Here is a 12,498-nt window from a genome sequence, read left to right as displayed (position 1 = left end):
TTGGAAAATGGTGATTGAAACCCACCTCTTTTAGAAAGGTTAACAGGTTCAAATTCCCCATTCCCTTAAGGTGCCTTGAAGCTTATGGGGTGGCTTTGTAGGGCAAATCCCTCTACCTGTGAATGGAGCCACTTTGCTGTGCAGTGATGAGAAAATGTTGTATTCCATTTAACTCATCTGAGCTCTCTTGTAGGGGAAAGTGAAATAAAAAAGAATAACCTTATAAGTGTCAACTACAATGCAGTAGATATTTTATCTTGGTTTGTTGGAGGCTTCAGTGTCAAATCCACTTGAGCTTTGAAATAAAGCTATTCCGGTTCATCCCAAATGGCTGTGCAGGGTGTGAAATCCTGAATTGTGAAATTATATGCAGAATTAATGGATTTAATTCTGATGCTGTGGGAATGAACAGTCAGTCTGATAACAATAAACGGCAGCTGTCAGGAAAAACAGGTGCAGCCAAAGAGAGTGAAACTTATTTTGCATATTTCTTAGGCTCCTCACAAAATCAACCCGGTTGACAATGACACGAAATGCTGTTTGGGCTTTGTCGAATTTGTGCAGAGGGAAGAACCCACCCCCTGAATTTGAAAAGGTAAGATGTAAGAAAGTGTATCACTTCCTTCTCCCTTGCCCCAGACATTTCAGCCTTACCTGCAGAACAAGACAGAACAATTCTGGATTATACTGCTTCATATTTAAAGTGCAGGGCTGTAGGGTTCATATTACTTAACTCTAACCCTATGTAAAAAAAAATCTCTGCAGTGAATGAACACGTCTGGAAGAAATTTTATTTCATCCTTAATTTAGTTTGTTTATAGTCTACAATTCCCACAGCGATTGAAGAAGATTATACAGTGTGACTCAACTGTGGGAGGATGACATGTCTAGTAAGCAATGCAGTTGGACTAGGGCTATGAAAGTTTGCACAATGCAAAAAAAATTGGACAGTTATAGTCTTAATGCAGAACATGGAATTACACAAGCAGGAAACAGTGCAGTAGGAATAGGATGATACATGCAGCAACAGATAATACAAGCATTACCCAGTGGTGCAGTCTGCAGTCCTGTTCACTTTATAAAGCACATCCCTAAACATAGTGTAGCCTCTTTAGGTAGAAGTTCGCTCCATCTCTGTTTGGGCTAGCACCACTCAGGAACATGACTACCCTGCGCAGTACACTTCTATGCTGTCATACTAGTGGAGGGATGATGGGAGCAGTATTGAAGCCAGAGGGGCTTGCTTTTTCTCCCTTTGTGCAGAAAAGTAGTATCCAGCCTTAAGGGACTTGCATCTGGAACCATTAACGCAATCAACGCTGCAAACCCATGGATTTTAATTTCTGTTAAATGGGACACCTGTATACGAAAACTTTTGGGTGTGTGTAAATCTTTGCTGTACACATGCACTGCTGGTCATCAGCCCTTATTCTTTCATCTTACGGGATCCTTACTAACTTTCTGCTGTGCTTGTACTTCTTGGTAGGTGTCGTCCTGTTTGCCTGTCTTGTCACGCTTACTCTTCAGCAGCGACTCAGACTTGCTGGCAGATGCATGCTGGGCGCTCTCCTACCTATCAGATGGCCCTAATGAGAAAATCCAGGCTGTAATAGACTCTGGGGTATGTCGCCGACTGGTGGAGTTGCTAATGTAAGTGTCCAGCCTGTGAAGGAAGTTGGAATTAGTCCTTTACCCCTTAGGGTAGCATCCCCAACATGGAGCCTAAGTGGAGTCATTGGCCCAGTTAGAGATCTAAATGCAAGTTTTGTAGATGGGAGGCGAATCTCAGTACAGAAGCGTCGGGCAGTGTAAAGACACAGTGTATAAAGGCACGATGTTGCATTCTGCAAATCCCTTAGTTCATTGGACAGAGTGTATTTATTATGGTTTATACCCTGCCTTTCCTCTTAGCTCAAGGCAGCATTAGGCATAGTTGGGTGTGGACATAGTAAACCAAAGTTCAGCTTTCCTTCTGTGCAACTTGGCATCCTGTTGCTGTGCCTAACTTGAACATTTCAAGGTATATTGCTGTTTTCAGTTGCCAACCACACCAGTGCCCCGTAGAATAGAATGGGAAGGATCTATACTGGCACAATTTATCAGACATTTTTTATTTTGTTGAGGAGGTAAGATGAGTTCTAATAACAATGAAGTGTTCCTTATGATGCAGGGGTGCAATGGCTATGTTCTGTTCTTCCCTCACAGGCATACGGATTACAAGGTGGCTTCCCCAGCTCTGCGAGCTGTTGGCAATATTGTGACAGGGGATGACATCCAGACTCAGGTGAGTCAACTTGCTTTGGCTTTCTAATAAAGAGATGGGAATTGTCCTCCGCTGGGCATGTGTACATTGACCATGCCAGCAGGGGCTGATGGGAATTGTAGTCCATGAACATCTGGGGTGCCATAGATTGGCCCCCTTCTTTAGACAAAGCTTGCCGCAGTGGCAGTAAAAGTGACACTGTGACACAGGTTTTGCTGCCTGTTGGTCAGTTAATCTGAGCCTTTGCTTTAATAGGTCTACTGATGGGTGGGGGAGGGGTGATTAAAAAGCCAGCCTGTTGCTTTAATAAATATGAAACATTATGATTCAGTACTATGGGAACAGTTAAAGTGTAATGAGGTGCAAAACAGTGAAAGTAATTATTTACTACTGTAGTCTCTGTTTATTGTATTTCGATTACTTTTTAACAATATATATATATATATATAGCTGCTTTTTTACAAGGTTTAAAAAAAACTTTTGCATCCTCTGCCTTTATGCATAACATTCACTTTGGGGGTGGTCTTACTTTCAGGATAATCTTCCTTCCAAGTTAATGTGGTACAAATGTCTTGTTCTGCAACTTGGCAATGATCAAGGAGAATAATTCAGTTTGGGCGTCTGTAAGAAGCTGTGCAAATGCCATCAGACACCCCTCTATTGTGAAGAGGGATGCTGTCTTAATTTCAGGGGATGGCTCTGAATAATAGAGGGAATAGGGAAATGTCTCTTGCACCTGGAATTGGTTGCAAATACTGCAAACGTCTTTGTTTCCAAGTGCTGGGAGAAGGTGCTTTGTGCTGTGTGGGTAGGTTAGGAGAACAATCTTCTAGATAATCATGGCTTTCCTTTCTTAGGTGATTCTGAATTGCTCAGCTCTGCCTTGCCTCCTTCATCTGCTCAGCAGCCCCAAAGAATCCATCCGGAAAGAAGCCTGCTGGACGATCTCCAATGTCACAGCAGGGAACAGAGCTCAAATACAGGTACAACTTCACATGTGAGACAAAAATTCCATGGGGCTGGTAGTCCCAAGTTTTATGCAGGGCAGCCTACAGCAAGAGAAGACAATGGAATGTTTTGATATGCAGCGGGCCTGGTGGATGGATAGCATGGAGGGAGCAGTAAGTTCATCAGTACGGGGGTGTAATGTATTTTCTTCCTCCCATCCTGCTCTAGGCTGTCATAGATGCCAACATTTTCCCAGTGCTGATTGAGATTTTGCAAAAGGCTGAATTCCGGACACGGAAAGAGGCTGCATGGGCAATCACAAATGCTACATCTGGTGGAACCCCAGAGCAGATCAAGTAAGTTGGCAGGTCTTTTCCGGTCAACATTTTTGAGCTATGGATACTGTTCTGTGTTTCCAACAGTTCCATAAAAAATAAACCTGGGATGTATCAAGTTCAGAAACATAAATTTGACATCTGGATTCTTTCCCCCTCCAGTAGCTTCAGTGCTTCAATTTTACTGGCTTTTTAAACTTGTGGGATTTATCTAGCCTGTTGGCCATGTAATTTCTATTTTTGTCACGTCATTGGCATGTTTTTCAATGTAGGAACTTAATGAATGGCTGACAGGCAATATTTAAATGTTAGGGCTCTGATCTACATGTGGTATCCCTCTCTCTCCAGGTATTTGGTAAATCTGGGCTGCATCAAGCCACTCTGTGACCTCTTGACAGTCATGGACTCCAAGATTGTTCAAGTGGCTCTCAATGGCTTGGAGAACATTTTGCGACTGGGTGAGCAAGAGGCCAAGCAGAGCAGCACTGGCATCAACCCTTACTGTAGCCTCATTGAGGAAGCATATGGTAAGCCTGAGAGTGGGTGTGAAATTGGTGGCCATGTTGAATTTCTTTACTTTAAAAGAGCGTTTACGTGACTATATCCTAATCTGTGAATATTTTTCAGTAATTGTGGGGGCAAAAATGTGTTTCTTCTCCAGGCTTGGATAAAATAGAGTTCCTCCAGAGCCATGAAAACCAAGAGATCTACCAGAAGGCCTTTGACCTGATTGAGCACTATTTTGGTATTGAGGACGATGACTCCGCTTTGGCTCCCCAGGTAGATGAGAACCAGCAGCAGTTCATCTTCCAGCAACCCGAGGCCCCCATGGAAGGCTTCCAGCTATAACATGTGCTGAGTGTATATGGGGGGAAACACCGTAACTTTGCTGGGAAGTTAACCACGGAGAGCCTTCTGTCTCCTAGCCCCCGATCTCTTGTCTGCAGAGCGCAAGGCTGTAAAGCGCCAACTCCATCGGTTACAAATGGCTTTCTCCTTCACCAACACCTGGCAGTAATGCTTTGCTCTCATGAGGAAGAGAGATTCTTACACACACAGTAAATATATCTTTTCTTTTGCTGCTCCACGGTGTATCAAAAGCAGGGGCTGAGGTGGATGAAAGAAGAGGTGTATATTCGCGTTGCACCTTCTAGCACATGTGTTCCCCCCCTTTTCTGTGGTGGCTTTTCCTCAAATGTTGTGACTCTTCACTTGGGTACTCGAGAGATGACACTCTTCATTGGGAGAAGGCAAAAAGACACACACTGGAGCCGAGGAGTCTAACCCTGGACGCTTTGGGCTCAACTATTTAAAAATACTTTTTTGCACATGTTAATTTTTATTAAAGACTCCTTAATCTGCCAAAAGTACTGCTTTGGCCCTCACTTTTTTTTTTGTTGGAAAACCTTCTTGCCAAACAGCACCTTTCAAGTGATGTGGGCCTGGTGATGGCCACAATTTTCTTCCTCCTGCCCCACTGTTAAAAACATCCGATGCAGGAAAAGTTGGACAACTCCCATCATACCCCATCACATGTTCACAAGACTTTATCCTTGGTGGTGGTGGGGAATTTTTGAATTGTTCAAAGCAGCAAGCCCTGTCCCCTCCAGCCCATAAAGGTCCCCTATGAGGGAGAGGTGCATGATAAAAGGACTTGAAGCACAACTACCGTGAAGGTAGGCTTCACTTACATTTGCTACTGACTGAAGTGTTGAAAACTGGTGGAAGAAACCCCATCTTACATCTTTACTTGAAGAAAAAAAATTCAAAACTTATGGAAGCTCTCTTTTTTGGGGGGGAGGAGCAGTTCATGTCGTTCCCCCCCCCCCCCCACCTCCCCATACCCTTGGACAGTTGTAATGGGGACAGACGTGATTTTTTTTTCTTGGGGAGAGTGATATTAGTTACACTCGGTGGCATAATTTACTCTGTTAATTCAAATAGCCAAGTGGCCTGTTTCTCTCAGAATTACCTCCTGCTCACAACTATATTGTGTACATTTACTTCTAAATGAAGAAGTCAAAGTTCTGTATTTTTTATATATTATATACACATAGATATTTGTCTAATCTGGTCTTCAGAAGCAGGGGAATTATAAAATTCTTATAAGAGAAATGGGGTACTGTGTAGCAGTCCTGCCCAGAAACATGGCTGTGCTTCTCATGTATGTACGGTATGAAACACTTGCTTGATTGAATTCTTATTACTGGGCAGAGCTACTTGGATAAGGCTGGATGTTAGCCGCATCAGGCAATCCATAAATTTATTTCTGGGGTAGGGGAAGAGACCCCTTCAGGTGTCTTAATAGAACCTTACTGTATGCACATATTCCCCTTCTTGCTTTCCAAGGTCTGGATTCAGGGTTCCCAAAGCCTTCTAGTACAGACATTCAAGTAGATATGAAATTGGAGGTGAAGCCTTTGGCTGTATTTTGTAACAGATTTACTCTTCTCATTGTTTAGAAAAAAAATGCCAAGGAAGTTAATAAACTACATCTGTGCATTCAATGACTGCAAACCAGATAACGCCTGGAGTGAAAGTTTTTTTTTTCTCCCCCTCGCAATGTGGACACTGGTATCTAGCCCTTCAGCGAGAAAAACTGTCTCTCACGAGCCCTGTGCGGTAGGGTCTATAGATTAGGCTGTGCATGACTTGATTAAGGTATGCAGTTTCTCTACCGGAGTTTGCAGTTTAACCCACTAAAGTATTTGCATTTGTGTTAGCTTTGACAGTTGCACAGAACTGACTCGTACACTTATAGTACAATCCTTTGCGGAGTTACTGCAGTCTAATTCCACTGTCTTCAGTGAGCTTAGACTGGAGTAACTCTGCACAGGATTTCATGGTTTCACTTTTAAAGTTTGGGGCTATCTGTACTATAGACTGTTGTTTTTGTATGAAATGTCACTGCTGCTTCTAAAAAATCCTGGGAAATATCATTTGGTAAGATGTTGCAGGGCTCAAGCCCCTCTTTCAGGATCCTTTAGGTAAGAGAACGATCATTCACCACAAACTTTAGCTTTAGATAGGTTAGGGCTCAACAAATCTCAAATGCCATTGCGTCTATCAATTTCATTTTGTTGCCTGGTATTTTCTTCAGTCAATTACCATACTTGTGTATAAGTCAACCTGCATATAAGTCGAGGCACTTTATTTTACCACAAAAAACTGGGAAAACTTATTGACTAGCGTGTAAGTCGAGGGTGGGAAATGCAGCAGCTACTGGGAAATTTCAAAAATAAAAATAGATGCCAATAACATTATATTCATTGAGACATTAGTAGGTTAAATGTTTTTGAATATTTGTTTCAAATAAAAACAGTAAACTAGCTCTGTAAGCCCTGATTCTCCCTTTAAATCCACTCAGAAGGGGTGGGGGTGATTTAAAGGGAGAATCTGGGGAAAATTTGAGGGTGCCTGTCAGGGAAGGAATGTTTATGTTAGCAGTACCAACATTTCAGAGTATCTTTAGGAGAGCCTCCTGATGATGCCACCCAGGTTTAGTGAAGTTTGGTTCAAGGGGTCCAAAGTTATGGACCCTCAAAATGTAGCCCCACCTACTATTAGCTCCCATTGGAAACAATGGGGGATGGGTGGCCTCTTTGGACTCTCTGAACCAAACTTCACCAAACCTGGCTGGTATCATCAGGAGTGTCACCTGATGATACCCTGAAATTTTGGTGTCACTAGCCTAAAAACTGCACCCCCTAAAGGCCGACAAAGTAAAAACCCTAAAATATTTTTTAAAATACACTTCACTTGCGTATAAGTCGAGGGGGGCTTTTTCGGCACAAAAAATGTGCTGAAAAATTCGACTTAATATGTGAGTATATACGGTAAGTGCCTCTTGTCTGCTAATTAAAAATATAATATCGTGAAAACTGAAAAATTAGTTGTGTTCCTTAATTTTGGGGAAGATCCTAAAGTTGAGGAAAATTTGTTAGGGCCATATATGTTATAGGTTCATAAAGCCATATATGAACATAGAAAGTCTATAAAGAACTGTTAACTTTTCCTTAAACTCAGCTTTCAGGAGTTTGTCTAAATCGATCCTCCAAGATTAGCATGTTGATTTCTGGCTGGAGATAACATTGGTCTTCGTTATAGCATAATGTTTAGACCTGATTTAAATGTGCCATTGGCAAAAACAAAAGCATTCTTCTTTTGTGCTCCCCCCTATTATCTTTTAACTGAGCTGCTGCCGCCCATGCAATTCAGCTACATGGCAGGTATCCCCGTCCAGTTTAACAGAGTCATCATGGGAATGGCCCAGCTGTTGAATGCCTTTGCCATTAACTTTAAATCAGGCTTCAGCATCTGAAAAACATGGCACTGACTCATGGTGAACCCATCCACAGGTTCTTACCACCCATCTGGTAAGAGACAAGCAGAGGTGGTTTGCTGTTGCTGTCCTCTGCATAGCAACCCCAGCCTTCCTTTGCGATATCTCATATAAGTATTAACCATTTAAGCTCTGACAAGTTTAGACTAAGCTGGGCTATTTGGGCTGCTTTAATTTCTGAGTAAGAGCAAATTAACAATTTGAATTCTTAATCTAGGCTGTGTTTGGCCATGGATACCTGGAAAAAGGCTAGTTTTTTTTTCTCCTAGTCTCTCTCTTGGGGACTCCAGTGCCAAATGAGAATTACAATTCAAAAACAAAAAAGCACCCCAGATCTAAAGCATTGTCTGTTTTTAATTACTGCTTGAACATATTCATGTGTTCATTGAATGAATAATTTCCCACTCTACAAACATCACAGAAAAAGTTATTAGCAAATATACTGTGCTAAATTTTATGGTCTGGAGGAAGACGTTCCTCTTTGAATATTTCCACACCAACAACAGTTCATGTGGAGTCCTGGAAATGGCTCTTTGTGAAAGTTTCAAAGTCCTATTAATGCAGTTATACTTACAGTGCATCACATTTTCCAGTCCCCTTTGCATTAAAATTCTCCCAGATTATGAGAAGATGTTAAGCATGGGAGGAAGGATTTACATTTGTGCATTCTGTTATTTTGAACGGAAGCCTATTACGTTTTCCTCAACACCTAACTAGGCTCATGACTAGGGTTGCCAGGACTCGGCAGAGATATGATTCCTCAGTTCAACCTCCAAAGCTGCTATGTTTTCCGGGGGAACTGATCTCCATAGTCTAGAGAGCAGCTTTAATTCCAAAAGAATCCTCCCCTTCTCCCCATCCCACTCCTGACCTGGAAGCTTGTAAGCCTACTTTCAGCCATTTGAATATATAAATAAAATGCTGCAGCTTCAGTTAGTGAAGAAGAAGAAGAAGAAGAGTGTGGATTTATACCCCCCCTTTCTCTCCTGCAGGAGACTCAAAGGGGCTGACAATCTCCTTGCCCTTCCCCCCTCACAACAAACACCCTGTGAGGTGGGTGGGGGCTGAGAGAGCTCCGAGAAGCTGTGACTAGCCCAAGGTCACCCAGCTGGCGTGTGTGGGAGTGTACAGGCTAACCTGAATTCCCCAGATCAGCCTCCACAGCTCAGGCGGCAGAGCTGGGAATCAAACCCGGTTTCGCGTAATCTTTGTCTGAAACTTTGTAAATTATATTGATTTTCATCCCTGGTGCACCAAGTTTGTTTTCCGTATTATCTGCCTTTCTCACCAAGACTCAAGGCAGATTACAATGTAAGTTGATGCAATCAATGTGAAAGAACTAGAATTACAGAAATCTGAAGCACATAAAGTATGAGACATATATTAAACTGTGCAGAGATGGTATTGGATCAATAAAAAACAATGCAGTGGGGATTGGAGAATACGTACAGCAAACAAGTAATATGAACTATACCGTCCACAATCCAGTTCCCTTTATAAGAGTGTCTTCCTGAACCATTTTGTTATAGCCCTCTTAATGAAAATTTTTCTCCTGAACTATTCTGTTTTATGTAGTTTGTGGAATGACAGTGAGGACGCAACAAAGAATGCTTATATATGGGCATTTGATCTTGCAGTCCCAGGGGGCCGTGCTCAGATTATCAACGTTGTCATGGTGATACATAAGAGAAAAGGCAGTCCTGCAAATTTGTGGTTTTAAGGCTATGAAGGGCTTCATATGTGACAGGCAGTGCCTTGAACCCAGTAACTCATAGGCAGTTAATGGAGTGATTGCAGAAGGGGTTAATACACTTCACCAAATTCCTGATAATAACTTGAGCTGCAGCAGTCTTTACCAACTTGAGTCCCTGGGGTGACTTCAAGGACCAACCCATGTAGTTATTCTTGAATTTACCATGGTATGAATCCAGGTGGTCAGAATGGCCTAATTAAGGTAGGATGCCATCTTTTGGACTATACAAAGCTAACAGAAAAAGATTTTTCAGTTGTATAAACTTGCTTCTCCAACAGTAATGCTGGATCCAGTATAACCCCATCTCTTAACTAGCTGAACCCCACTGAAAGGGGGTTGTACAGTGGCCAAAGCCTCAGCCTTCCCAATCAGCATTACTTCCATCTTGTTGGGAATCAGCTTCAATTGGTTCACACTTAGCAATTTAACTACAGCAGTGGCCTAGTACTTTACTGCGTGGACCTAATGCAACTGAAGTTAGTTATTGACAGTGATGGAACAAAGAACTATGTCTTAATTTGCTTCATTAGTTTCCATAGGATTTAGGCATCCTAAACTTTCAGCTGATTGTGGATGAGTACATGGTCTATGCAGAAGCATGCTGGAATCTTTCAGGTTTCTCATCTGTATGCAATTATAAGTTATTTCTACATTCTGAACGTACTACAGTGCTGACACATATCTCCCTATTCCAGATAGCCAAATGTAAGAAATACATCTTAAACCCACTTAAAGTTCCTACACACAGTTGATTTTATTGTGTGCCAGAGATAACCAGTGTAGCAACTTGAGTGCTGGGCCAGTCCTGTGGAGACCTGGGTTTACATCCCTGCCTGCTGTGAAACATTTTAAGTCAGTTTTGGAACAGTCATTCTCTCTTAACCTAATATACTTCAGTTGTTGCAAGGATAAAATAGAGACCCACAGGGTGCTGCAATGGGCTCCCAAGAGGAAGGGTGAGCTAAAGCCATAATAAAGTGTTTCCTTTTCCATTAAGTGGAACTGCCATATTTCCAGATGAATGAAAAAATGAGACTGGAGCTTCCAATGAACTACTCACAATACCTGGACTATGTTGGACATTGGAAATCTGTTAGCATCAGTAGCATATAAACTGAATTAGATCCATCATTTACCAATTTACATTGAATGTGTTTGCCATAATTTTAAATACCCTGCTATGCTCACAGCTGAGGATGGAATTGCTGAAACGTGATATTCGTTGTCATCAAATCCATCATGCTGAGTAGCATATTGGGCAATAAGTGCTCTCCAGCATTTCTGGTCTTGGGCGAGTGTTTCAGCCTCTTCCCATGCAACATGACTCCGAACTCCAGCCTGGTTTACCAGAAATACTTGAAGTTCTTTTTGTTGTTTCCATAGTGATTGGGGTTTTAAGGGGTCGGGTTGTTGGCCAGACGCTCAACATCTGATAGTGATTTTTTATAATTCCACCCTAGGGTTGGGTAGGCAAAATGTAGTATTCAAATACTACAATATCAGCATTGATTAGGTGTCACCAATATACCCTGATTTGTCAACTTTTAAGCAGAAATATTACTGTATTGAAAAGAGCAGTAAATATTTACAGGGGAATATTGCAAGTTAAGCAAGTTTGAAAAAAATCTTATGTGGAATAAATCTGAGCTCCAGATGGTGGGGTGAGCCACACATGAACAATAAGCCATGGTAAAATGGTTATCTGAACAGCAGTTTCTCTTTAAAGGTAACTGACCTGCCAGCTATCTTTTTAATTTTGTCAAATTTATATGATGAACAGTGAGTCTCCCTTACTCAAGGGAGGCCGTAGCTGGTTAGTTGAAACAGAGCAGGCTGAAACTGAATCAATCGAAGACGGAGATCCTCTGGCTGAGGCGTGAGGGTGGGGTGGGGAATTTTCAGCCGCCGGTGTGGGAGGGGGCTATATTGGCACCAGCCCCCTCTGTTCGCGACCTGGGGGTCCACCTGGATTCGTCTCTTTCGATGGAGACCCAGGTGGCCCATATAACCCGGGTTGCATTTTACCATCTTCGTCAGGCCCGGCGGCTGGCCCCCTTCCTCTCCCAAGCTGACTTGGCCACTGTGGTCCATGCAGTGGTCACCTCCAGGCTAGACTATTGCAACTTGCTCTACGCAGGCTAGACTATTGCAACTCGCTCTACGCAGGCTAGACTATTGCAACTCGCTCTACGCAGGCTTGGGACCTTGCGTCTGATTCGGAGATTGAAAATGGTCCAGAATGCAGCGGCATGTATGCTCACGGGAGGTGCCATGAGAGAACACATCACGCCTGTGCTTCGCCGCTTGCAGTGGTTACCGATTGACTACCAATCATTTTCAAGGTGTTGGTGTTAACCTTTAAGGCCTTACGTGGCTTGGGACCTACGTACCTGCGGGACCGTCTTACCCCATACGTCCCAAATCGGCTTCTGCGTTCGGCAGAGGCCAATCTACTGGTGATCCCTGGCCCCTCAATGATACGGCTGGCCTCCACCCGGGCCAGAGCCTTTACTGCTCTAGCCCCTGCCTGGTGGAACGCTCTTCCGCCAGCTGTTCGGGCCCTGCGGGATCTCGTTGAATTCCGTAGGGCCTGCAAGACAGAACTGTTCCACCGGGCCTTTGGAGAGTCTAGCCGTTGATTGGGGCCCCTCCCCCTATGATCTCATAACATCAAGCGGACTCTACCGCCCGTCCCCCTTTGGGGTCTGGGAGAACGGAACTTGGTGCCATCTTGTTTTAACATTACACTATTGTATTGTATTTTAATGGGGCCGGGTTTATTTTTATTGAGCCGTATTTAATTTATATTACTGAATTTTAACTTATTATTGTGCTCTATTGTGTACTGTTCACCGCC

The 12,498-nt window shown here is 42.9% G+C and overlaps 1 protein-coding gene across 3 annotated transcripts in view; it reads left to right on the top strand.

The window, feature by feature from the left end:
• Positions 1–6,071, top strand: part of KPNA6 (karyopherin subunit alpha 6) — a 32,065-nt gene extending 25,994 nt beyond the window's left edge. For all 3 annotated transcript variants that reach the window (XM_048500554.1, XM_048500555.1, XM_048500556.1), the window contains exons 8-14: positions 496–595; positions 1,487–1,650; positions 2,206–2,284; positions 3,121–3,246; positions 3,440–3,567; positions 3,895–4,073; positions 4,208–6,071. In XM_048500554.1, the coding sequence (XP_048356511.1) occupies positions 496–595; positions 1,487–1,650; positions 2,206–2,284; positions 3,121–3,246; positions 3,440–3,567; positions 3,895–4,073; positions 4,208–4,395 (964 nt within the window). In that variant the 3' untranslated portion in view covers positions 4,396–6,071. The remainder of the gene's footprint in view (positions 1–495; positions 596–1,486; positions 1,651–2,205; positions 2,285–3,120; positions 3,247–3,439; positions 3,568–3,894; positions 4,074–4,207) is intronic.
• Positions 6,072–12,498: the final 6,427 nt, after the last annotated feature.

This window comes from Sphaerodactylus townsendi, linkage group LG06 (genome assembly GCF_021028975.2).
Source record: "Sphaerodactylus townsendi isolate TG3544 linkage group LG06, MPM_Stown_v2.3, whole genome shotgun sequence".
NCBI lineage: Eukaryota > Metazoa > Chordata > Lepidosauria > Squamata > Sphaerodactylidae > Sphaerodactylus > Sphaerodactylus townsendi.
This window is presented reverse-complemented; position numbering and strand designations above follow the sequence as displayed.